The sequence below is a fragment of the Hylobates moloch genome, unplaced genomic scaffold (assembly GCF_009828535.3).
Source record: "Hylobates moloch isolate HMO894 unplaced genomic scaffold, HMol_V3 SCAFFOLD_11, whole genome shotgun sequence".
Classification (NCBI taxonomy): domain Eukaryota; kingdom Metazoa; phylum Chordata; class Mammalia; order Primates; family Hylobatidae; genus Hylobates; species Hylobates moloch.
In genome coordinates, this window is record NW_026652286.1 from 84,536,669 (window position 1) to 84,561,602 (window position 24,934).

A 24,934-nucleotide genomic window follows, 5' to 3' on the forward strand; every position below is an offset into this window, starting at 1 on the left:
GCTGGAGGGGGGTGGGGTTTAGGAGAAGGGGAGCGGGCTACCATTGGCAGAGGGCGCAGTTCCCGGGGCGGGGGTCCATGCCGGGATTGGTTGTTGTCGGGGCTCCTGGGAGGCGGATCCGGAACGGCAGTCGGGGGATCCGGGTCCAGGGGGCGCGGTCAGGGCCTGCAGGAGGCGGGATCCGGCGGGCCGGAGGCGGGACCAAGGCCGGCAGGGGCTGGCTCGGGCTGGCTGGAGGCGGGCGGGTCCTGGGGCCGGCCTTCGCATCACCATGGCAGCGGGAATGCCGCGGCAAAGCCAGAGCACTGGCAGGCCGAGTCCAGGAGGGCTGAAGACAGAGATGCTGAACCAGACGGACCCATCATTTAAGAGGTAGGTGCTGAAAGGTGGCGGGTAACAAAAATATTACCCAAGTTGATCATCCACATCGAAACTGGGGACAGGCAGAGGTGGAGAGGATGAAGTGGGCAGGAGGAGGCTAAATTTCAAAGACCAAACCCGCTCTCAGCCTTGTACATTCTTAGCGTGCAGTTTCCTGCTTCAGACTTTCAGAGCTTGGGGAGGAGGGGTAACGCACTCCCCTTTCTCAGTCTGTTCTCCGTTCTCCCCAAATACCGCTGCTTCTCTGCTGGTCCCTAAGAGGGATGACTGAAGACTAGTAGAGTACTGAAAATGAAATTGTAGCACACGCACACAGAAAAGTTGGCAATAATAGTATCAGCCGGGCGCGGTGGCTCACACCTGTAATCCCAGCACTTTGGGAGGCTGAGGCGGGCGGATCACCTGAGGTCAGGAGTTCGAGACCACCCTGGCCAAAAATGCGAAACCCTGTCTCTACTAAAAATACAAAAATTAATAGCCATGCCACCCTGAACACGCCCGATCTCATTTGATCTTGGAAGCTAAGCAGGGTCGGGCTGGGATAGTACTGGCCGGGTGTGGTGGCTCATGCCTATAATCCCGGCACTTTGAGAGGCCGAGGTGGGTGGATCACCTGAGGTCAGGAGCTTGAGACCAGCATGCCTAACATGGCAAAACCCCGTATCTACTAAAAATACAAAAAATTAGCCGGGCGTGGTGGCTGGCACCTGTAATCCCAGCTACTCTGGAGGCTGAGGCAGGAGAATGGCTTGAACCCGAGAGGCGGAGGCTGCAGTGAGCTGAGATTGAGTCACTGCACTCCAGCCTGGGCAGGAAAGCGAGACTGCATCTCAAAAAAGGAAAAAAAAAAAAAAAAAAAAAGAGGGTAAAAACATTAACCCTGTTTTCAAAGATTATTTACTGCAAAAGTCAAATAAGATGATGTAGATGATAGTACTTCGTAAGCTGAAAGTGCTATGTACAAATTTCTGCCTTAGAATTAAACATGCCAGGCCAGGCACGGTGGCTCACGCCTGTAATCCTAGCACTTTAGGAGGCCACCCGAGGTCAGGAGTTGGAGACCAGCCTGGCCAACATGGTGAAACCCCATCTCTACTAAAAAAATACCAAAAATTAGCCAGGCGTGGTGGCACGTGCCTGTAGTTCCAGCTACTCGGGAGGCTGAGGCAGGAGAATCGCTTGAACCTGGGAGGCAGAGGTTGCAGTGAGCCGAGCTCGTGCCATTGCACTCCAGCCTGGGCGACAGAGCAAGACTCCGTCTCAAAAAAAAAAAAAAAAAAAAAAAGAATTACACATATTGTCTCTCTGGGTTAAAACTCAGTTTCTGAGGATAGAGGGAAGTAAATGCCAGTAGCAGAGCTTCCAGTATTTCTCCTGATTATCTTCAGAATACTTCCTGTGGTCCTTGACTGATATAGGAAGAAAGGAAAATGTATTGTTGCTTGACTAACGATAGGGGAGTATTACTCTTCACTTTATTAGTATTAATACCTAAGCAACTAGGTTTAAAAATGCCACTGGGTTAGCTGGGTGTGGTGCTGCACACCTGTGGTCCTAGATACTTGGGAGGCTGAGGTGGGAGGATCGCTTGAACCCAGGAGTTAAAGGCTGCAGTGAGTTATGACAGCGCCAGTGCACTCCAGCCTGAGTGCTGGAGTGAGACCTTATCTCTAAAAAAAAAAAGTAAATTTTTAAATGCCACTGGGATAGCCCTGTTGTGCTTGTAATATCTTCAGCTGGACTTCCTGCTAACTAAAGTCCTATTTCTGATACTTCAAGATGACTTAAGTTGGTAGGTTTTGGGGAGGGGTCTGGCCCCAACTCAATTAGTTTAGCTTTAAATTTTTTTTTCCTGGACTGTTATTTTGTACATTTCTTATTCTTCCTGTTTTAGGTGGCCCTGACTCGTGTCTTCTAGGGACTCTTGAAGATGTGGACCCAAGTGGTTATGAGATTCAGTAACTCCTTGCTGCCAACAGAGCCTTCTGTAAGTTTTTGGTGTACTGTTATGAAAAGTGTGATGATGTTACTGGAATTTCAATACAGTTCTACTTCTGGGGATTTCTCCGTCAGGACTCAGATCCTGGAACAGAATTTTAATATATTTGTCTTTTTTTTTGCTTTTCCTTCTTGTGGAAATTCTATTAATAGCTCTCTTGGACCTCGATTCATCTTTTTCTGGAATTAATAAAAGGAGGCAGGGGTTGAGAAATTCTAGCAATTAATCAGAATATATGCATTTTTAAAAGATTTAAAGTTTATTATGGCAATAATGTATGTTAATCACAGAGCATTGGAAAAATATTGCAAACTATGATTTTAAAAAATGCAAACCATAATTCTCCCACCCAGAAGCACACTGTTAATATTCTAGAAAATATTCTTGCAGTCTTTTTTTCTATATATACATATATATATAGTGAGCAATCTCAGCTCACTGCAACCTCTGCTTCCCGGGTTCAAGCAATTCTCCTGCCTCAGCCTTTGAGTAGCTGGGACTACAGGCACATGTTATCACACCCAGCTAATTTTTTGTATTTTTAGTAGAGATGGGGTTTCACTGTGTTAGTATATTTTTAACATGAGATCACATGCTGCACAAACTTTTTAACTTGCTTTGTTTCACTTAACGTTAACATAAAATTGTTAAAATGTTTGTTTTAATGTGGGCATGTTTGGTAAGCATTATAATGGCTGTAATTTTCTTAACCACTTCTCTGTTGTTGGACTTTTAGGTTCCCTCACCCCTGCCCCCCACATTGTAAATAATTAATTTCCTTATTTAGGACTATGTCAGGCCAGGTGAGGTAGTGGCTCATGCCTGTAATCCCAGGACTTTGGGAGGCTGATGCCAGGATTGCTTGAGGCCAGGAGTTCAAGACCAGCCTGAGCAACATAGTGAGACCCTCTTTTCTTTCTTTTTCTTTCTTTTTTCTCTTTTCTTTTTTTTTTTTGAGATGGAATTTCATTCTTTTTGCCCAGGCTGGAGTTCAGTGGCACCATCTTGGCCCACTGCAACCTCCGCCACCCGGGTTCAAGCGATTTTTCTGCCTCAGCCTTCCAAGCAGCTGGGATTACAGGTGCCCACCACCACACCCAGCTAATTCCTGTATTTTTAGTAGAGACGGGGTTTCACCGTGTTGATCAGGCTGGCCTCGAACTCCTGACTTCAAATGATCTACCTGCCTCGGCCTCCCAAAATGCTGGGATTACAGGCATGAGCCATTGTGCCTGGCCGAGACCCCCCTTTCTACAAAAAATTCAAAAATTTGCTGGGTGTGGTGGCATGTACCTGTAGTCCCAACTACTCGGGAGGCTGAATGAGGTGGGAGGATTGCTTGAGCCTGGGAGGTCGAGGCTGCAGTGAGCTGTGATTGTGCCTCTGCACTCTAGCCTGGGCAATAGAGTGAGACACTGTCTCTTTTTTTAAAGACATGTCAGGCCAGGTGCGGTGGCTCACACCTGTAATCCCAGCACTTCAGGAGGCTGAGGGGGGTGGATCACCTGAGGTCTGAGACCAGCCTGGCCAACATAGTGAAACCCCATCTTTACTAAAAAAACAAAAATTAGCTGGACGTGGTGGTGGGTGCCTGTAATGCCAGCTGCTCGGGAGGCTGAGGCAGGAGAATCAGTTGAACCCGGGAGGCAGAAGTTGCAGTGAGCTGAGATCGTGCCAATGCACTCCAGCCTGGGTGACAGAGTGAGACTCCGTCTCAAAATAAATAAATAAATAAATAATTTAAAAAAGACTACGTCAAAGACTGTCAACATTTAAAATAATAAATTACCTCGTAAAAGAATTGTGTCATCAGATTTTGTATACATCTTTCAGAAGGCAGCTGGACATCAGTTAGGAGTTAGGTCCTTGATAGAAATCGGGCTACCTGTTGCAATGAGACCTTGAATCTTGCAGAAAGATGGATTTGATGTTAGTGTAATTACTGATGTGGAGCTCTGACACCTGATCAACTGATAGCCCAGAGGCATAGGGGTGCGTTTTCAGTGCAGTCATAGAGAAACTCAAGTGTCACTTCCAAAATATCCACCAGATGTCGCTAGTCTTAATATAATACCCACAGGCTAGCTGGCAGATAATTTTTTTTTTTTTTTTTAGACAGAGTCTCACTCTGTTCCCAAGCTGGAGTGCAGTGGCACGATCTGAGCTCACTGCAACCTCTGCCTCCCGGGTTTGAGTGATTTTGCCACCTCAGCCTCCAGAGCAGCTGGGACTACAAGCATGGGACACCACGCCTGGCTAATTTTTTTTATTTTTTATTTTGGTAGAGATGGGGTTTCACCTTGTTGGCCAGGCTGGTCTCTAACTCCTGACTTCAAGTGATCCTCCTGCCTCGGCCTCTCAAAGTGTTGGGATTACAGGCGTGAGCCACCACGCCTGGCCACTGGCAGATAACTTTTGAAATGTGAATTTTAAAACTTCATGTGAAAAAAGAAAAAAAATCCATAACCCAGGAATAGGTTAAAAAAATCATGTAGAAAATTAGCCGGGCGTGGTGGCGGGCGCCTGTAGTCCCAGCTACTTGGGAGGCTGAGGCAGGAGAATGGCGTGAACCCGGGAGGCGGAGCTTGCAGTGAGCCGAGATCGCGCCACTGCACTCCAGCTTGGGCGACAGAAGCGAGACTCTGTCTCAAAAAAAAAAAAAATTCATGTAGAATATTTTCACATATCTGCTTTGGTGTGGTTTATATTAAGTACTAGCATCTGGTGATTACTTTGGCGACATCCTACTCTAGTCTTTCACCATTCTGTCTTTTTCCCTTCTTCTGCCCACTCAGTCTGTCACATTCACCATGTATACTCTTTTTTTTTTTTTTTTTTTTGAGACGGAGTCTCGCTCTGTCGCGCAGGCTGGAGTGCAGTGGCGCGACCTCGGCTCACTGCAAGCTCCGCCTCCCGGGTTCACGCCATTCTCCTGCCTCAGTCTCCCGAGTAGCTGGGACTACAGGCGCCTGCCACCGCGCCCGGCTAATTTTTTGTATTTTTAGTAGAGACGGGGTTTCACCGTGTTAGCCAGGATGGTCTCGATCTCCTGACCTCGTGATCCGCCCGTCTTGGCCTCCCAAAGTGCTGGGATTGCAGGCGTGAGCCACTGCGCCTGGCCTACTCTTTCCTCACATACTAGTTATTGGATTCTCAGTTTTACTAGTCTTCCTTTTACTATTCTTTCCTCCAGTCTTGTTTCTTGCCCCGTGTGTTATGTGTATATTTATGTGTAACTGTCAGTTATTCAAGTTTTTACTAAAAGAATAAGACCTGGCATATAATGACTTATAAGAGGTGCTCAGCATCTATTTAGTGGATGTTTAATGAAACAATGTATGAATGAATGAGAGGAAAATACAGGATACTAAAAATTATTTATATTTGGCTTGAGAATACAGTAAAAGATTCACATTCCTAAATTACCTATAAGTAAGTGCTAAATGACACAGTATAGAACATGCTAGACCGTTTAGTGCTTTTTTTTTTTGTTTTTTTTTTTTTTTGAGACGGAGTTTCGCTCTTGTTGCCCAGGCTGGCGTGCAATGGTATGATCTCGGCTCACCGCAACCTCCGCCTCCCAGGTTCAAGCGATTCTTCTGCCTCAGCCTCCAGAGTAGCTGGGATTACAGACATGCGCCACCATGCTCGGCTAATTTTGTATTTTTAGTAGAGAAGCGGTTTCTCCGTGTTGCTCAGGCTGGTCTCAGACTCCTGACCTCAGGTGATCCGCCCACCTTCCACCTTGGCCTTCCAAAGTACTGGGATTACAGGCGTGAGCCACTGCTCCCGGACTATTTTTTTTTTTTTTTTTTTTTTTTTTTTTTTTGAGGCAGTGTCTCACTCTTGCCCAGGCTGAAGTGGAGTGGTGCAGTCACGGCTTACTGCAGCCTCAACTTCCCGGGCTCAAGTGATCCTCCCACCTCAGCCTCCTGAGTAGCTGGGACTATGGGCACATACCACCATGAGTGGCTAATTTTTGTATTTTTTGTATTAATTTTGTAATTTTTTTTGTGCCACTGCATTCTAGCTTGGGCAGCAGAGTGAGATCTTGTCTCGTCTCTCTCTCTCTCTAAAAAAAAAAAAAAAAAAAAAAAAAAGACATTATTCCGAGGGTCATTTAAAATATTTTTATTGACAATTGTAATTATTTGTTTATTCAAACTGCCTTTCTGTTTCTTTATAGTCATGAATTATTGCCCATAATAGTTGTGTTAAATTTTATATAGATTTGAATTTCACACTTCTTATTTTTACACAGAGAAGTCACAGGCAATATTTTCACCAAATGATGGTTTTGTTTTAAGGCTCAAAGTCTTACTTAGGCTAACATCTTACTCTATTTATTAACAGAAGTGATTAATGTTTCCTCCACTAGCTCATTCATTCCTTCAAGTAAAAATAGATTTATATTTTTGTAATGTAATCTTGTATTCTTATGTAATGTAATGTTGCATTCTTCATATGAAAGTATTGCATAATGGTTAAGAACCTGGACTTTGGCTTTACTATTTAGTAGCTATTGAGTCTGTGACAAATTACTTCTCCAAACCTCTCTTTCTTTATATGTAAAAATCCTACTGTTTATGGTAATTGTGACAGTCAAATGAGCTAATACTAAGTGCTGAGTACAGGGTTTGGCACATAGTATAAGCTCAATTTTGCTATTATTACTGTTATATATAGATATTTGGGTAGCTTTTAGTTTGTGGGGGAAGTGTCTGCCATTATTGCCAAAATAATGCAGGACTGAGGAAGCCAGGTATAAGTTCAGAAATCAGGCAGCATGGCAGAGATATGCAGAAAGCAGTTTGCTGGGTTTCTTTGCCTCTGCTTCCAGGCAGAGTGAATGACAGCCCTGCAGCAGCGGAAGTGGTTCCAGCTACCCAGATGGCTTGCAGTTTTCCCACATACAAACACTATGGGATGCCTGATCATTGTCCCAGTTATTCCTAGTTCTTGTAGCTAGCCCTCATACTCTCCCAGCTCTTATGCTGATATTACAACATGGTGGGATCGGGAGGATGGAAGGAATACTAAATGTTAGTGTTGTTTGAAGCTAAAGCTCAGTTCTTCACCTGAGCCACTTTGTAAGGCCAACTAAGATAACTGTGGTGAACATCTCTTCTGAGCAAAAAAAAATGGACATTATATGGTCCGAAGGAATTTCGTGCTTTTTCCAAATGTGAGAGGCAGACTGTATGTAAAATAGTATAATTTTTGGAATGCATCTTAATAGTCATATGGGGACAATAGAACAAATATTTTGAAATTGTACTATTTAAATCAAAATTAGATGCCATTAAAATTTTAGTTCCACAGTTGCATTAGCTGTAGTTCAAGTGCTCAGTAGCCACATGTGTGGCCAACTATGTTGTACAGCATAGATATAGAACATTTCCATCTTCACAGACAGTCCTAGTGAACACCATTGCTCTAGAATATGTGGTTCACATAGTTATAGACTTTTAGGGAATAGTGCAATATTGGACCATATGCCTTATAATACATTTTTAAAAATCAGTTCACTACAATTCTCTCTTAATTCCTCCAGCGTGCTGTGATGGCCAGACCTCAGAGCCCTCTGGTTCAGATCTTAGTTTCCATACTGACTTGCTGAGTGACTGTGAGCACCTCTCCTAGCCTTGGTTGCTTTTTCTATGATATAAGGAAGTTGGGCCAAAATGTTTTGGAGCTTTAAAATTCAGTGATTTCATAAGTCTTTTTCCAGAAACACTGAGCTCACAGATCCTACTTTGATCAAAGACTTGTTTGAGAAATGCTCACCTCTGGCATAGATAACTGTCAGCAGGATCTCCCTGTGATGTCTCAATATTTTCTGCTCTGTGTACAAAGCATGAGGGGCTCTCAACCAATCAGGATCCTCTACCCAGGGATCCACCAACTAGGTACTTTCGTTTTATATCATTATGCATGTAGATGTGTTGCATGCAAGTCTGTGCTGTTGGAAATTTCATGCTTCTCTTTATAAAGGAACTTGTTGAATTGACATGGGTTAGTGACTCTCAGGGGGTGTTACACCATGAAGTGCGGTAGTGCCAAAGGGAGTTCTTGGCAGTTAAATTCCTCAGCTAGATTATGAAGGACAGTGGTCTTCGGACTTGTGGGCTGCTCAGGTTTAGAATGATTTGGTGTCTTAGCTTTTCCCCAGCATTAGCCAGAATTGAACCCACTACATTCAACCAGCAGCTGCCGCTCAACACCTGTGCTGGTCCTCTGCCCCCTGCCTGTTGTGGTCAGGGAGATGTGTTCTTTTTCAGAAACATCTTTGTGTTTAGCAGCTTTAGACATTCAGACAAGATATTGCTAGCCTGGCTGCTCTTGGTAAGGATTTTCTTCTTCTCTAAGGACCTGAAGAGGTCATTAGGTTGAATAAGAGCCATTACTGACTTTTCTTGCTAAGGTACTAATCAAGATTTGAGGAGGAATCTGGGCCTTCCAGAAAATCATAAGTGTAGACTCCTAGATCCTTGAGCTGCCTGTCACTGATTGGCTGTGTCCTTGGACAAGGCCCTGACCTTCTCTGAGCCCTAATGCTCTGTAAACCCTTCCTCTCCATCTGGGATCACGAGGTGGAATGTAAAATGAATGTTTTTTCAGCTTCGAGTTTTCCTATAGAAACAAGAGTTTGCACTGAGTTGCAAATGACTAGTATTCCTAAAAATAAATAATCAAGGCTATGACTTGAATAGCTAGAAACAGCCTAGAATAGCTTTCTGTTTCACTTGAGGAAGCTTTTTACCTAACTCTTTCAAATGCACCAGGACATTTTTGCAGTCTTTATTTTAATTAAAACCCATTTATTTTAAAACACATTAAAATATGGGTTGTATATTTTAGCAGTTATTTTATAAAGAATGAAATAGGAAAATTTTGGAAAAGCCTTGGTCATCCTTGATGTTTCTGTTGTGATCCTGTGTGATGTTTAGCACTGTTCTATTGAATGTGTTCTGATACCATCAATAACTAAAGTTCTTTTTATCCTCTTTCCCCCCTTTCTTCCTCTGCTCCTTCTCTTTCTTATTTCTTTCCCTTCTGCTTCCTCTTCTTTAGCTTGACCTCACTGTCCAGGGCCCATGTGGAAAAAGGTTGCTGTTTTCGGTTAGTCTGGGGGAAAATCCTATGACTCACTCCCTTTCCCACCCACCTTCTGGTGGGCCGTTTGTGGCCTTAAGTTAGCAGTGCGTGTGTGCGTGTGTTGCGCACCCTCCCCGCGGGCACACCCGCCTGCAAGCCTGGTGTGTGTGTGCGCGCGCGCGGCTGCAAGCGCATGCATACGCCAGCCGGGCCGCCTGTTTGTCAACGTGTGTGTGTGTGTGTGTGTGTGTGTGTGTATGCACGCAGCGCGCACATAGAGCAGCACGTTTGCCTAAAAGCCGTGTGTGTGTGTGTGTGTGTGTGTGTGTGTAGCGCACGCACACACGCCCGTGGGTGGCCCGGGGTCGGGGGGGAGGGTGTGCGCGGGCGTGCGGGCGTGCAGCGCGCGCCCTCGCCAGCCCGCCTGCCGGTGGGGCTTTCCCTGAGGAAAGCGGGGCTGGGGGCAGCCCGGCAGCGCCGCTCCACCTAGTGCGCGCCCAGTTGTTTCCATAGGAACCGCGACCGCGCCTGGCCCCTCCAGCTGAGGCCCCGGTGCGAGCATGCCCAGTGCAAGCCGCTAGTTTGGCTCCAGTCTAGGTTTCCAGTAAGTGGCATGCGGGACTCCGGAGGGATCCCAATGAGCTGAGCCGAGAGGCTTTGTGTGCAGAGGGAGGAGGAGGAGGCGGCGGCGGCCGCCGGGCTGCAGACCCCGCCCGGGGAGCCCCCAGCAAGAACAATGCTAGCCTGCCTGACCCGAGGGAACTTACTGGACGTCCTGCAGGAGGGCTTCAATGAGGTAACTGTCCTGCTCCTCCCACTCCTCAGCTCCCCTTCCCCAGCGTCTCCCGCCCAGTCTCCGGAAGGGGTCCTCCTCCTCCCCCATCCTCTGGGGACCCCAGAGCAAATCGCCCCCAGAACCCCAAAGGGGCTAAGGTGGTACTTACGGTGCAGATGGGTGAACCAGGAGAAATCAGAAGGGCCGCCTGCCCACAGCTAAGCTGGGCCATGACCTTCCCTGGTAGCTTACCTGAGCCCAAGAGGACAGGACCACAAATTCAGAAATCACCTCCTTCCAGAAGAGGGGTCTCCATCCTCCCTAGAGCTTCTCTCGCCAAGGAAATCCTCAGGGAATCCCTGGATATTTGGCAAAAGTGCTCATCTATATCAGGAGCTAACCAGCGGAGCCAAGGGAGGGTGGAGTGGTACTGCATTGGTAGAAAGTTTGAGAGGGCAGGGAACTGTAGATGGTCCGTGTGAAGTGCCCTCTTCATGTCTGAATCTCTTTCTGAGTCCGGGGCAGTAGATTTCTCTGCAATCAAGGACATGGTTGTCTGAGAGGAGCTACTGAGCGAGAGGGGACCTGGGTCCTGGGCCCAATCCCAGGGAGCCAGCGCATGCACCCGTCCATGTGAGAGCAGAAGAACGGGGCCTCAATCTGACAGGCAACATGGGCTAGGGCCGGCAAGGGGTCCTCATTTGTTTCTCTTACAATTCTATTTATTGCATTTGCTTTTCTTGTGACCCAGGAAATTCTGGTTTGGGATGCTTTCCCCTCAAGATTTGCTCCATACGTCTTCCACTGCAGCTAAGCTCTACTCCTGTGGGTTGTCTTAGCCCAGCATCCAGGGAAACCTAGGCTGTTAGTTGTGCCTTTCTTCATTTCTGTCTCCCTCCTTTTCCTTCCATCTCTCTCTTCTCTCTGTGACTCTCTGAAATTTAAGATTTTTAAAATCAGTTTTTACTCAGCATATGAATACATTGTCTTCTTAAATATGAGCATTATAGGCAAGACTGAAGTGCCTTTGGTTCCCCCCCACCCATTCCAGCCTTTTCCCCAGAAATAACCATTCTCATGAATTCGTGTATAAGATTTTATTTCTCCAGCTGCACTACAGACTCCTTCCTTAATTCCTGTTTCTAATTAAGAAGCTCTGCAGCCTGACCTGCCACAGAATCCTCCCCCGTTCTGGCCCCCGTGCCCTAGCATTGTTCCTAACAGAGGAAAACTGCAGAAATGCTGTCCCAACCTAACCGAGTTGGAATTTTCCTTTGGCCAAGTGGTGTCACAACCTTCACTGAAGGGCAGAGCTTGCATCCTGTCTGCACTGCAGGGCACCTCATCTTTGCATCATTCCTGTCTGAACACATGTAAGGGGATTGTTAACAAAGAGCTATAGTCTAAGAGTTGAAACACAGAAGAGCCAGGAAGCCTACCTCTGAGTGATTCCAATATTCTGGTTCCTCTTTTCTCACTCTCTGCCTTTGGGCTGCCCCTGGTCTTTAGCTGCGTAAGTCTGACTCATTCACCAACTGTGGCAGAAGCTCTTTTAGTTGTCTTATACCTCCTGCCCCAACTTAACAACAGCAACAAAACTCAGCTTTTGATGGTCCCACTGTCTGTTTAGGAGGAGGAAACCAGCACAGAGCTGGTCCTAATCTTTGTTTTCTGCTCATTTTCACTTCGAAACCTTTCGACCGAAGAGCCACATAAATTAAGAGGCTTGTCCGTCTGTTTCATGCGTTGGTGCTTCCATAAATATCCCCTGACCTCCACTTCTTGAAAAACATAAGGGCATAAGGGAAAAGGGGAATGGGAGAGTGGTCTTTTTGTGGTGGTAATGGAATCTTCATAAAAACAACAGATGCATAACTTTTTAATTAATTGATCCCTAGAATAATGCAGTAGTGCCTCTTTTCCTTCTCTGATATTTGATTTTTCTACCCATTCTGTAAACTTCCCTCCACCCCCTCCACAAGCTAATGTATGTCTGTTCCTCTCTGTTAAGATTTGAACTCTGATAGCCAATGAGTACTTTTGGTTTCTCTGAAAAATTGACATCATCTAAATAACAATAACAGTAAAATGTTAAATTTGAATGGTTCCTTACAGTTTAAATAATTCTTTCACATTCTATATTAAGTAATTCATTTTACATACAATATTACATTTAGTGCTACTGAATAATAGTGTAATTGGTTATTTTAGAATCCATGGGGCCCGATTTGACCTATTCCAGCCTCCAGTAATGATTGCTTAATTGATCCAGTAATATTCAATTTATTTTTTTAGAGTCCTTGAGATAAGGATGTAAACAGGAATTTAAAAGCGAGTGTCAGAATACGCTTTAATTCTTCTGAGAATTCCTACTGAGTCTACGAATACCACGCATGTATCCAGTCACCTCCTGGGAATGATCCAAGTACATCTAAAGCTATTCTTCATCACCCAGATGCTTTATAGGTCTGTGTAGTTAGGGCTGTGACCTCATTCTCCATGGCAGAGAAAACTGCCACAGGGAATGGAGCTTTGGCCTTAATTGGTTAATTATAAGGGAACCCTGCAGCAGAGAGAAACCCTGCCCTCTGAATCCTGGCTTCCCTCTACCCACTGTTGGCTTCTGTTCTCAATCTTTTGCCACTATGTATAGCCTTGCATGACAGAGTTTTCTCTTACCGCATTTCCTACACAGAGCCCTGGCCTCAACATGTCTGGCAAATAACTCATGGAATTGATCCTTGTCAGTGCTTTCAATGCAGTGCCTTTGAATGGCATGGTTAATTTGGACAGTGAATTATCCACGAGTTTTGGCTACTGCCACCCTGGCTGTCATCCCCCATTTCCTATGGCTTGGCCAGGCTTCCTATAGACCACAATTTCCCCAATCTGCATCTGCCTCAAAACTATTTGTTTTCTCTGCCACTTGGTATTGGTGTTGTCCTATGAATGTTGTAAATGTGCCAACATGGATTTCTGCAAGTGTTTTTTGGGGGGCTGAACTTTCTTTAAAAACAACTTTGGTGCTTGTGTTGGGAGGTTTTGACAGACTTGAGATTCTAATATGGTTTGGCTAATATGCATTCATTTATTCAGTTGTTCATTAGTTACTCATAAATCAGTAATTTATTGAAAGGGGATGGATAAAAGAATTGAAAAACACTCAGTTCCTGCTTCCAAGGAGCTTATAGGGAGAGATAGAGTGTACTGATATGAAAAGGACTGAACATTTACCAACCCATCTGCTCATTGAGGCCAGATTTTTTCCCTGCTGGTCTGGTACATGCATGCAAGCAGTCATTCACTGGACATTCTCTGAATTACTGTGTTTGCCAGTCACTGTGCCAGGCTCTGGAAATACACAGAAGTCCAATAACATAGAGTCTGTGCCCTACTGGAGCTCACAGACCAATGAAGAGGAAGTAGCCAGGCACAGTGGTGCATGCCTGTAGTTTCAGCTACCTGAGAGGCTGAGGCATGAGGACCACTGGAGCCGAGGGGTTAGAGGCTGCAGTGTGCTGTGACCGCACGTGACTGGTGACTGCACTCTGGCTTAGATGACAGAGAGAGACCCATCTCTTAAAAAAAGAGATAGGGCCAGGCGCGGTGGCTCACGCTTGTAATCCCAGCACTTTGGGAGGCCGAGGTGGGCGGATCACGAGGTCAGGAGATCGAGACCACGGTGAAACCCCGTCTCTACTAAAAATACAAAAAATTAGCCGGGCGTGGTGGCGGGCGCCTGTAGTCCCAGCTACTCGGAGAGGCTGAAGCAGGAGAATGGCGTGAACCCGGGAGGCGGAGCTTGCAGTAAGCCGAGATTGCGCCACTGCACTCCAGCCTGGGTGACAGAGCGAGACTCCGTCTCAAAAAAAATAAAAAAAAAAAGAGATAGGCCAGGTGCTGTGGCTGATGCCTGTAATCCCAGCACTTTGGGAGGCTAAGGCAGGTGGATCACCTGAGGTCAGGAGTTCGAGACCAGCCTGGCTAACATGGTGAAACGCTGTCTCTACTAAAAATACAAAAATTAGCCAGGCGTGGTGGTGCACACCTGTAATCTCAGCTACTCGGGGGGCTGAGGCAGGAGAATCGCCTGAACCTGGGAGGTGGAGATTGCAGTGAGCTAAGATCGTGCCACAGTAGATGCTCAGAGTGTCAAACTTGGGAAAATTGAGGTGATACAGAAATCTTACTTGTGGGGAAGAGTGAACGTAGGCCCAGCTGTGGTGTGCACGGCCTGGGAGGCTGAAAGTTGGGGGAATGGTTTATGAAAATGATGGTTGACAGGAAATCAGTTGTCTGAACCTTAACCTTTTGAACATAAGTTCTGGCAGACTTTCCCTACCAGTTTTCCTCCAAGTAGAAAAGTAGAAATTGAAATTTTACATTAAGATTTATCTGCTTGGCAGTCCCTTAGAAATATAGGAAGAGGCCAGGCACAGTGGCTCACACCTATAATCCCAGCACCTTGAGAGGCTGAGGCAGGAGGATGGCTTGAGCCCAGGAGTTCAAGACCAGCCTGGGCAACATGGTGAGACCCTGTCTCTACAATTAAAAAAAAAATAAGCTGGGCATGGTGGCATGCATGCCTGGGATCCCAGCTACTTGGGAGGCTGAAGTGGGTAGATCACTTGAGCCCAGGAGGTTGAGGGTGCAATGAGCCATGTTCCTGCTACTGTCCTCCAGCCTGGGCAACAGGGTGAGATTCTGTCTCAAAACAAAACGAAACAAAATACACACACACACACACACACACACACGCAGAGTTTTGGTCTGGTCTCATCTCCATAAGGGGGACGTAGAGTGAGTGAGGAAGAAGATTGGAAAGTGAAACATCGCTCCTAAGGGCCTTGTGCCCTCCATAGAGTAGTGGTGGCATCAACACTGGGCCAATTAGGGGCTTCCAGACATTTTCACAATGAACTCCTCTGTGCTTTGCTATAGAAATTAAAGCCTTGTTAAGTCTACAGAGCAACTCAGCACCAGATTCCCCAACCTTCTTTTTTCTATCCTGCCTGATTTCTCCTCTCCCCACCCAGGCTCATTGGCTTCATTCCCACAGGAGGCAATGCCAGCTAAACAGATGCACCCTGGCAGCAGGCTATCAGGCAGCTTTATGTTCCTCGTGGTGAGTGATGGGTTGGCCAGGCATATGGAGCAGAGATAGGGCACTGTTAGCCAGGTGCCACTCCCCGAGGCGGTTCAGAGGATCTAGGGAACACTAGAAAGGCTTCATCTGCCATTCTTGGCCTTGTTGTCTAGGCTGTAAGGACCAAAGGCTAAAACTGACACTTTCCTGAATGCATTTTCTTGTTTGTTGTCCCCCAAACCAAGCTCCATTAAAGTGGTCATGGATATTAGCTAGATGTGGTAAGGGAATAGAGAACCAATTCCACAGGCCCTGAGGGTGGGCTCTTATCTCCTGTTTCTAGGATGAGGGACACCCCTAGACTATAGAGTGATACTTCATTCATCCATTCATTCACATGCATTTATTGAGCACTTACCTTGTAACATGTACTTGTGAAGGAGCAGAGAGTGTTTGGGGACTCATAACTGATGGAAATTAGAAAATAAGTTTAGGAGATGATATTTTTCAGAAAATCTTTAGCTCTTTACTTTCTGATATATTATCTTTTGACCACTGGGCTGAATACTAATACATTAATCTTCCTTTATCCAAGGGAGATCCATCTCAAGACCCCCAGTGGATGCCTGAAACCATGGATGGTACTGAACCTGACTGCCATCAATCGGAGCCTGTTTCTGTTCATGTTTTCTACCCACAAATTTGATGTCTTTTCCATCTTAACTAAGCACTGTGGCCAAAAATTTTGCAGTCTGAAGTATGGCAGCAAAACTAGCATGCATTCCTTTTTCCATCTTTACAATTTCATGGATGAAAGATTCATTCTTACCATAAATCTTAGCAACCTCAGCATATGATTTTATTTTCTTTCCTTATTAAGTCAAGAACTTTCACCTTTTCACTTAAAGGAAGCACTTTACAGCATCTTTTGGCATATCTGAATTTCTAGCATCACTATTCTTATACTTTGAGGCCATTGTAGAGTAAAACAAGGGCAACTTGAACACAAGCACTGCGATACCTTGGCAGTCATTCCAATAAGAAGATGACAGGTAGCATAGACAGCTTGAATATGCTGGACAAAGGTATGAGTCATGTCTTGGGTGAAACAGAGTGGGATGGCACAAGATTTCATCACACTACTCAGAGTGTTGGACGATTTATTATTATTTTTAAAATTTTGATTTTAATTAATTTATTTTTTGAGACAGTGTCTCACTCTGTTACCCAGGCTGGAGTGCAGTGATGTGATCTCAGCTCACTGCAACCTCCGCCTTGCACCTGTTGGGCTCAAGTGATTCTCCTGCCTCAGTCTCCCCAGTAGCTGGGACTACAGGCATGTGCTACCATGCCCGGCTAATTTTTAGAGTTTTAGTAGAGACAGGGTTTTACCATGTTGGCCAGGCTGGTCTCGAGCTCCTAACCTCAGGTGATCCGCCTGCCTCAGCCTCCCAAAGTGCTGGGATTACAGGCATGAGCCACTGCGCCTGGCCTATTTCTGGAATTTTCCATTTAATATATTCAGATGGTGGTTGACCCTGGGTGGTTGAAACTGTGGAAAGAAAAACTATGGGTAAGGGAGACTTCTGTACAAAGAACCTGTCCATGAAAGGAAGAAGAAATTTAAGGATATTTTTACTTGTGAACTTTATTTGTACCCAATTAGCCATCAAATTCAATGAACAAATAGCTTTTCCAGGTTCAGTAAAGGGCTAAAAGAGTTAATAGAAAAGAAATACAATAGGGTGTTTACTGGCAGAATTTAGGCCAGTAATAACATAAGATTTCTAAATCTCTAGCCTTCCTCTTAGTTTCTCAGCAACTTCCCCACCCTCATCTCCTCATCTCCTGCTGCTGGAGGGTCTCAGAGTTCTAAACAGGTATCTGGTTTCACTGTAAAACTAATTTCCTTCCTGAGCCATTCATGTCTCCTCCTGAACTGTCTCTCTAGCATACCACAAAAGCTCTCTGCTTTTCTTGTTGCCAGCAGGAAAACATAGAGCCACCTCCTTGGCTGTTTCTACTCTAAGAACAGTAGATACCACCCACTTCCCTGGTGAAGTCCCCTTGGTGCTTTCACAACTCTAACAAATAAGTCCCCTGCAGGAATTCTGTGAGCTTGAGTCTTGGAGGAGATAGAGAACTGAGGCTCGGTTTACAAACTTGTTTGGAAGGAAGGGCAGATCCCAAAGAAAAACAGGAAGAAAGTTACTTTTGGTAGCAAGAAAGCTTTCAAGGTCAAGATTTCTTGCACAAATGAAGATTTTGGATAGAATTGTCTATACTAGAAGACTTTTACCTAAAATCATAGGGTTATTTGGAGTGTCTTGGAGGAAGCTGATGGAGATTATGGGATTGCTAAAGCCTCCTTCCACCGGCCACTTCTTGGTACTATCACTGCTCTCACAACTTTAGAGGGCTCCAGTCTCATCAAGCCAAAATCCTTCTCAGACAGTTTTAACTCTTGTTGTGTCTACTGACTGATTTCTTCTGAGGCCTGACTCAGAGGGTGGTTACCATGAAAACCTTCAGTTGTTCTAGACATTTATTATACTGGCATCCTTTTAGCTTCCTTAGAACAAGTTAGTCATGAAACTCCAGATTGAGATTAGTTCAACACTGACACACGTAGTATGTACCAACTGTCTTGGTCTTTTTTTTTAAATTAGTTTGGTTACAAGTGCCAAAAACCCAACTTGAACTAGCAGGGATAGGAAGTGGACGTTATTGACTCATGGAATCCAAGGAAAGGTAGAAAAACTAAACCATGGAAAGGGTAGGGATGCAGCAGAAACAATGAAATCAAGAACTCTGACACTGGCAGGATCTCTTCCTCTGTTCTCTGCCTCTTATCTGCTTCTTTCTATGCTGGCTTTATTCCCATTTACTAGAGCTGGTTTTTCCTTCTCAGGTGGGCAGCATGGCCTACGGCAACGTCTAAGTTTTATATCTTACAACTTTGAGAGAGATAAGGGAGGAGGAGGAAGACTGATTCTATTCCTAAATGCCAGTTCAGAAAGTTCCAGGGATTGGCTGGGTTTCACCAATCAACTTTGCTAGACCAATCAAGTGTGGCCAGTGGAGGGGGTGATACAATGCCAACCTGGACATAGGACCCACCACTGTGTGCACAGAGGAGGGTTCTTAAAGAAGAGGGAATCATTGTGGGCTGGGCAGATACCCCAGGAGCTGTTAGCTAGACTATCACTGTAAGCCTAGTTAGAATCTGATCATTCCTACTTTGCCTCTCTTGACCAAGATCCAGGGTCATAATCAAGATATAGTTCTTTTTCCTTTTTTAAAAATTATTGTAATGCAAAAGAGCTTCATTTATTTGTTTAGTTTTCTGACTTTGTGCTGGTGTGTTCAATACTTTTTCTTTTCCTCAATAAGGAAGGCACACTTGGTTCTGTCACAGACACATTTAGTACACACAGAACAACCATAGGCCTTGCTGACATGGTTTTTTTTTGAGACAAAGTCTTGCTCTGTTGCCCAGGCTGGAGTGCAGTGGCACGATCTCAGCTCCCTGCAACCTCTGCATCCTGGGGTCAAAGGATTCTTGTGCCTCAGCCTGCCAAGTAGCTGGAATTACAGGCATACACCACCAGCCCGGTTATTATTATTTTTTTTTTTTGAGATAGAGTCTCGTTCTGTCGCTCAGGCTGAAGTGCAGTGGCACGATCTTGGGTCACTGCAACCTCCACCTCCTGGGTTCAAGTGATTCTCCTGCCTTAGCCTCCCAAGTAGCTGAGATTATAGGTGCCTGCCACCACACCCAGCTAATTATTGTATTTTTTTTTTTTTTTTTGAGATGGAGCCTCGCTCTTTTGCCCAGGCCGGACTGCAGTGGCGCCATCTTGGCTCACTGCAAGCTCCGCCTCCTGGGTTCCCGCCATTCTCTTGCCTCAGCCTCCCGAGTAGCTGGGACCACAGGCGCCCGTCACTGTGCCCAGCTAATTTTTTGTATTTTTAGTAGAGATGGCGTTTCACCGGGTTAGCCAGGATGGTCTCGATCTCCTGACCTCGTGATCCGCCCGCCTCAGTCTCCCAAAGTGCTGGGATTACAGGCTAATTTTTGCATTTTTATTAGAAATGGGGCTTCGCCATGTTGGCCAGGCTGGTCTCGAACTCCTGACCTCAAGCTATCTGCCCACCTTGGCCTCCCAAAGTGCTGGGATTACAGGTGTGAGCCACTGCACCTGGTCAGTTTTTTTGTATTTTTAGTAGAGATGGAGTTTTGCCTTGCTGGCCAAGCTAGTCTCTTAACTGCTGGCCTCAAGTGATCTGCCTACCTCAGCCTCCCAAAGTGCTAGAATTAACAGGCATGAACCACTGCACCCAGCCAACATGTTTTTTTTCCTTTGTAATTTTGGAGAACCTCTTAAGAACTTTAGGTGTCATAGCGGGAACTCATTGAAGTCGGCCTGGGTACACACCACATGCAGATTTTGGTGTTTTCCCAACCTTCTTGGTATGAAAGTAAACAGTTCTATGAACGGGGATTTGGGGCGGCCTAATTTTGTTAGAGGCTGTATTGTAGAAAAGCCTACAATGGTATGTCAAATGCTGGACCATTCTGAGTGCCTGTGGACACTGTCCCCAGAATAAGCAAGATCTATTTCTCAATATTCCAGATATTTTCATTTTGCTGAGCCTGTTTTATCTTTTTGTCATTGAATAATAGACTTGTAAAATGATAGTGTTAGAAGGAAACAAAATGCGGTTTTTTTTTCTTTTGGTTTTTATATCTGTTTTGGTTCGTGTTTTCAGCTGCTGTGTGAAGCCCTTAAATTACTTTAGATGGCTAGAGAGTAGGGGTGGGGGCTTGAGGGTGGAGAAACACAGGAAAAGTGAGCTGGGTTTTGGACTCCCGACCCTGGCCTAATCAGAGAAGCACTGCTTTTCCCTATTTTACATATCTGCTTCTTACACAAGTTATAATTTTAAAAAATAATGAGGCCAAAAAAAATGAAGAAATGAAACTACTAGTCCACCTTTCAGAGAGTAACAGCCTCCTGTAAAAGACATATGGTATTTCACCTGCTACAGAAAGAGAAGCCCTAATATATTGTTCAAATCAAGCAGCAGAGCCACTCAGGGCCCAGGCTTGCCCCGCAGGCCTCTTTGAAGACAAACTGCTTTGTGGGAGAAGTGGATGGCATGGCTGGCCTTCACAAGTGTCTACTTTGTCCTTAAGTCAGTTTCTTCAGAGCTGGCAGTGGGCATTTATAGGAAGAACAGGGTCTTGCCTGCCCCTTGGATGAGAAGTACAGATATCTTCAGGTCAAAGAGACAGACACTCAGTTTAGTTCTTTTTTTTTTTTTTTTTTTTTTTTTTTTTTTTTTAGAGACGGAGTATCACTGTCGCCCAGGCTGGAGTGCAGTGGCGCAGTCTCGGCTCACTGCAAGCTCCGCCTCCCAGGTTCACGCCATTCTCCTGCCTCAGCCTCTCCGAGTAGCTGGGACTACAGGCGCCCGCCACCACGCCCGGCTAATTTTTTTGTATTTTTAGTAGAGACGGGGTTTCACTGTGGTCTCGATCTCCTGACCTCGTGATCCGCCCGCCTCAGCCTCCCAAAGTGCTGGGATTACAAGCGTGAGCCACCGCGCCCGGCCTCAGTTTAGTTCTTGACTCCCTAATTTAGACATAAAGGGAGAGGCAGCAGCCTAAAGAAGGGTAGTATAACCCTTCACCTGTGGATAAGACTAGCCCTGTTCACTTGTGAAGCTCTGATCGCTGTTAGATGCCATTGAACAGATTCATGTCAGCATGCAAACACAGTGATGACATGCCAAAGGCTTATCTTCAACTAAAATTTTTTCATCAATGATTTAATTGAAGACATACTAGTTTTTAAAGTTACATGAAGGCTGGGTGTGGTGGCTCACACCTATAATTTCAGTGTTTTGGGAGGCCAAGGCAGGAGGATGGCTTGAGGCCAGGAGTTCGAGACTAGCCTGGGCGACATAGCAAGGACTCCATCTCTACAAAAAATAAAAATTTTAAAAAAAGAGAAAAGAATAAAGTAACTTGGATCTGGACTGAATGCCAAATAGCCTCAGCACCTTAGTCTCTACCATTCTCTAGACAGGACTTTAGGATCCACAGTCTAGCCTCCCAGTTCCTGGACTGTCCCCACTGTAATGATTGTCCCCCTCCATGCCACTTCTACAAGGCCACATACAGAGGCCATTCTGGAACTTACTCTACAGAATTTCCCCACCCCTGAAATCTTGAACTCTGAAACTACTCTGCTCAAAACCCCAGTTTTCACAGTCCTACATTCCCATTAAACTTATTTTTTTCATTCCATCAAGTTCTCCTTTCCTTCCTGTCCTCCATCTTCTTAAGGCTCATCCACTGTCTCTTAATTTCTTCTCCCTGGCCCAGACTTTACTGTCACTTCAAGCACTTTCAACACCACGCTCACTTCCTTTGCCCCGGTGGTCACTGCCTCTCCTCTGATTATTTTCAGTCCTAGATTAGCCCATCCTTGGTTTCCCCTGCTCATGGCCCAGGCCTGCTGAGCAGGTCTGGAGCAAATCATACAACCTTGCTGATTGATTCAATTACAAAATGATGATGTCCAGTCCTAGCTGAGTGCTTGGTGCTGCCAGGAATCTTTAGCAGTCAGTGTTCTTTCCAGCTTCTCACGGGGTCTGCTGCAAGTCTCCGACCCTTTCCTGAAGCCTCCTTCATTCTCCCCGTCCTTTTCACCCTCAGCAGATAAACTGGGCTACTTCATAGGAAGGAATGACTTGAGGGACAGCTGCATTTGAACTCCTTCAGCTTCCCTCTTCCCACCTCCACACTTCCCCACACTCCTGATCAGAGGACGCAGCTCTCTTCCTCTTCTCTGAAACCTTGATGCATCATGGTCTCTCCCATTTCCTTCCCTGCCAAATAACTCTTAGAACTCATCTTACCTTTTGGGATGCTGTAGAGCCCAGGATTTAGCATCAGCACTGAATTCAAACCCTTGTTCTGTCACCGAGCAGCCCTGTGACTGTGGGCATATTCCTCTGAACCTTGGTTTCCACATCTGTAAAATGGGAAAAATATTTCCTTGCAGGGTCAATATGAAGGGAAAATATGTGTATAAGGGATGTAGCAAAGTGCTTAGCACAATACCTGGCATGTAGTAAGTGCTTGGTAGATGGCAGTTATCTCACTGGCAAACTTATATCTAGATACTCTCAAACGTGGATCTCCCACCCCGCCCCCAGCTCTTGGGCTCTAGACCTGTGTTTTGCCAACTGGCTGTGGAACATCTATACTCTGGTGTTCTACAAATAGCTCAGACTCTCTCAAAACCGAGCCATTGACTTTTCCCCAGTGCTTGTTCTTCATGTCTTCTCCATCCCAGTAAAGCATCACCAGCCAGCCAGTCATTCAGGCCTGACTTTTTGGACCCTCTTTTTGTCGCTGCCTACATCCTATCAGTCATCTCTGACTTGTTTCTGGAGTTTGTCCTTTGCTCACTGGTGCTGCTTCAGTTTAGGTGCTTATCTTCTCTTGCTTGGATTATTGCCTGGGCTCCTCGTTGCCTTCTTCAATCTGCATGCTGTTCTTTGTATTCCAGGATGCCGGTCACATAGTTTCACTCTCCTGTTTCACAACTTCACACTTTCCTGCTGAAGGTCGTTAAGCCTTAGTCTAAGTGCTGGTGGTCTCGGGCAGACCTGTTTCTCCAACATTATCACCTGCCACTGACAGCTGTGCCCACACGCTACCTCCTCAACTGGCTGTTCCTCTAAGATACTATATGTCTTCTGACCCTTCCTCCTTCCATCACCTCTGCCCTTGTCCCCTCTGCAATTGGCAGACATCCGTAAAGAACCAGCCAAATGTCTCCTTCCCTGTTGACCTTTTCCTAATTCCCCCGGTCTTCCATCCTGTTGCTCCTTCTCTGCATAAATAGCTTTTTTTAAAAAAAGTTTCTCCCTTGTAGCAGCAATCACTTTGTGTCCGTTATTTATGTGCCTGTAAGTGCTAACCTTGGCACAATGCCTGGCAGATAGTAGGGACTCAAGAAGATGTTGACTTGAATAAATGAATGCATGGAATGACAGGATCTCTTGAGACAGAATCTAACAAGGTGAAATTTATTAAAGGCAAGTGTGGATCAAGAAAACCAATTTTACAAGCTCAAAGATGGAAGGGATATGGTTTAACAGCAAAATGTGTTAAAAATTATTTAGGGGTTTTGGTTGACAGTTTAGTGTGAGTCAACAATGTGACAAAAAAAAAAGAAAAAAAGAAAAGAATATGAAGTATCTTGAATGAAGAAGCTGAGTATCTGGTTTTATACCTAGAGTATTGTGTTTGGTTCTAGGTATTACAGTTTTAGAGAGACTTAGATTGAATAGCAATATTTCTTATTTTAATTATTTTATTTTGTGGGTACAAAGTATATATATATATATATATATATATATATTGAGACAGAGTTTCACTCTTGTCGCCCAGGCTGGAGTGCAATGGCATGATCTTGGCTCACTGCAACCTCTGCCTCTCGAGTTCAAGCGATTCTCCTGCCTCAGCCTCCCGAGTAGCTGGGCTTACAGGCATATGCCACCATGCCCAGCTAATTTTTGTATTTTTAGTAGAGATAGGGTTTCACTATGTTGGCCACACTGGTTTTGAACTCCTGACCTCAGCTTATCCACCCGCCTCAGCCTCCCAAAGTGCTGGGAGGCGTGAGCCACTGTGCCCAGCCAGTAGGTGTATATATTTATGGGGTACATGAGGTATTGTGATATAGGCTTATAATATATAATAATCATATTAGTGTAAGTGGGGTATCCATCACCACAAACATTTATCCTTTCTTTGTGTTACAAATAACCTAATTATACTTTTAGTTACTTTAAAATGTACAACATTATTGCTGACTTTAGTCACCCTTTTGTGGAATAGCAGTAATTCTTCAAACCATTTTGCTTTTAAGGTTTTTTAAAATAAATTACCAAAACAGACAAACCACTAGCTAACATAAATAAGAAAAAAAGGGAGAAAATACAAATACACAAAATAAGAAATGACAATAGAAAAATAGCCACTGAAACAGAAAAAGTAATTACAACAGACTTCGCAATCCTCTGTGCAAATACATTAAAAAACTTTGATGAAATGGGTAATTTCCTAGGTAAATACTGATTACCAAAATTGATAGAAAATGGAAGTTTAAACAAACCAATTTCTATAGAAGAATTAGAGAACCCTATTAAGGAATTATTCCTCAAAAAAGTACAGGCCCAGATTATCTCATGGGTAATTCTACTAAACCTTCAAATATCAGATGGACACAATGTTGTGTAAATTATTTCAGAGCACTGAAAATGAAGGAAAACCCATAAATATGTATACCTACTCTATACCTACAAAAATTAAAAATTAGAAAAATAAAATGAAGGAGAATTTCCTAAAAGTATTTACGAAGTGTAATATTTATATCTAAACATTATAGAGATGGTACAAAAAAAAAACTACAGACTAATATTATTTATGAATATCCATGAGATTTGGGAGTGGCCAGGGGCCCCAAAATGATATAGTTTGGCTATGTCCCCACCCAAATCTCTTCCTGAA

The 24,934-nt window shown here is 44.8% G+C and overlaps 1 protein-coding gene across 4 annotated transcripts in view; it reads left to right on the forward strand.

Annotated features, from left to right (window-relative positions):
• Positions 1–142: 142 nt before the first annotated feature.
• The window catches only part of DIXDC1 (DIX domain containing 1), a 95,236-nt gene continuing 70,444 nt past the window's right edge, over positions 143–24,934 (forward strand). For 2 of the 4 annotated variants that reach the window (XM_058446493.1, XM_032167378.2), the window contains exons 1-2: positions 260–372; positions 2,276–2,368. In XM_058446493.1, coding sequence (XP_058302476.1) covers positions 2,312–2,368 — 57 coding nt within the window. In that variant the 5' untranslated portion in view covers positions 260–372; positions 2,276–2,311. Of the gene's footprint in view, positions 158–259; positions 373–2,275; positions 2,369–9,888; positions 10,275–24,934 lie in introns of those variants that run through there. The other 2 variants (XM_058446494.1, XM_032167376.2) reach the window with 2 other exon arrangements.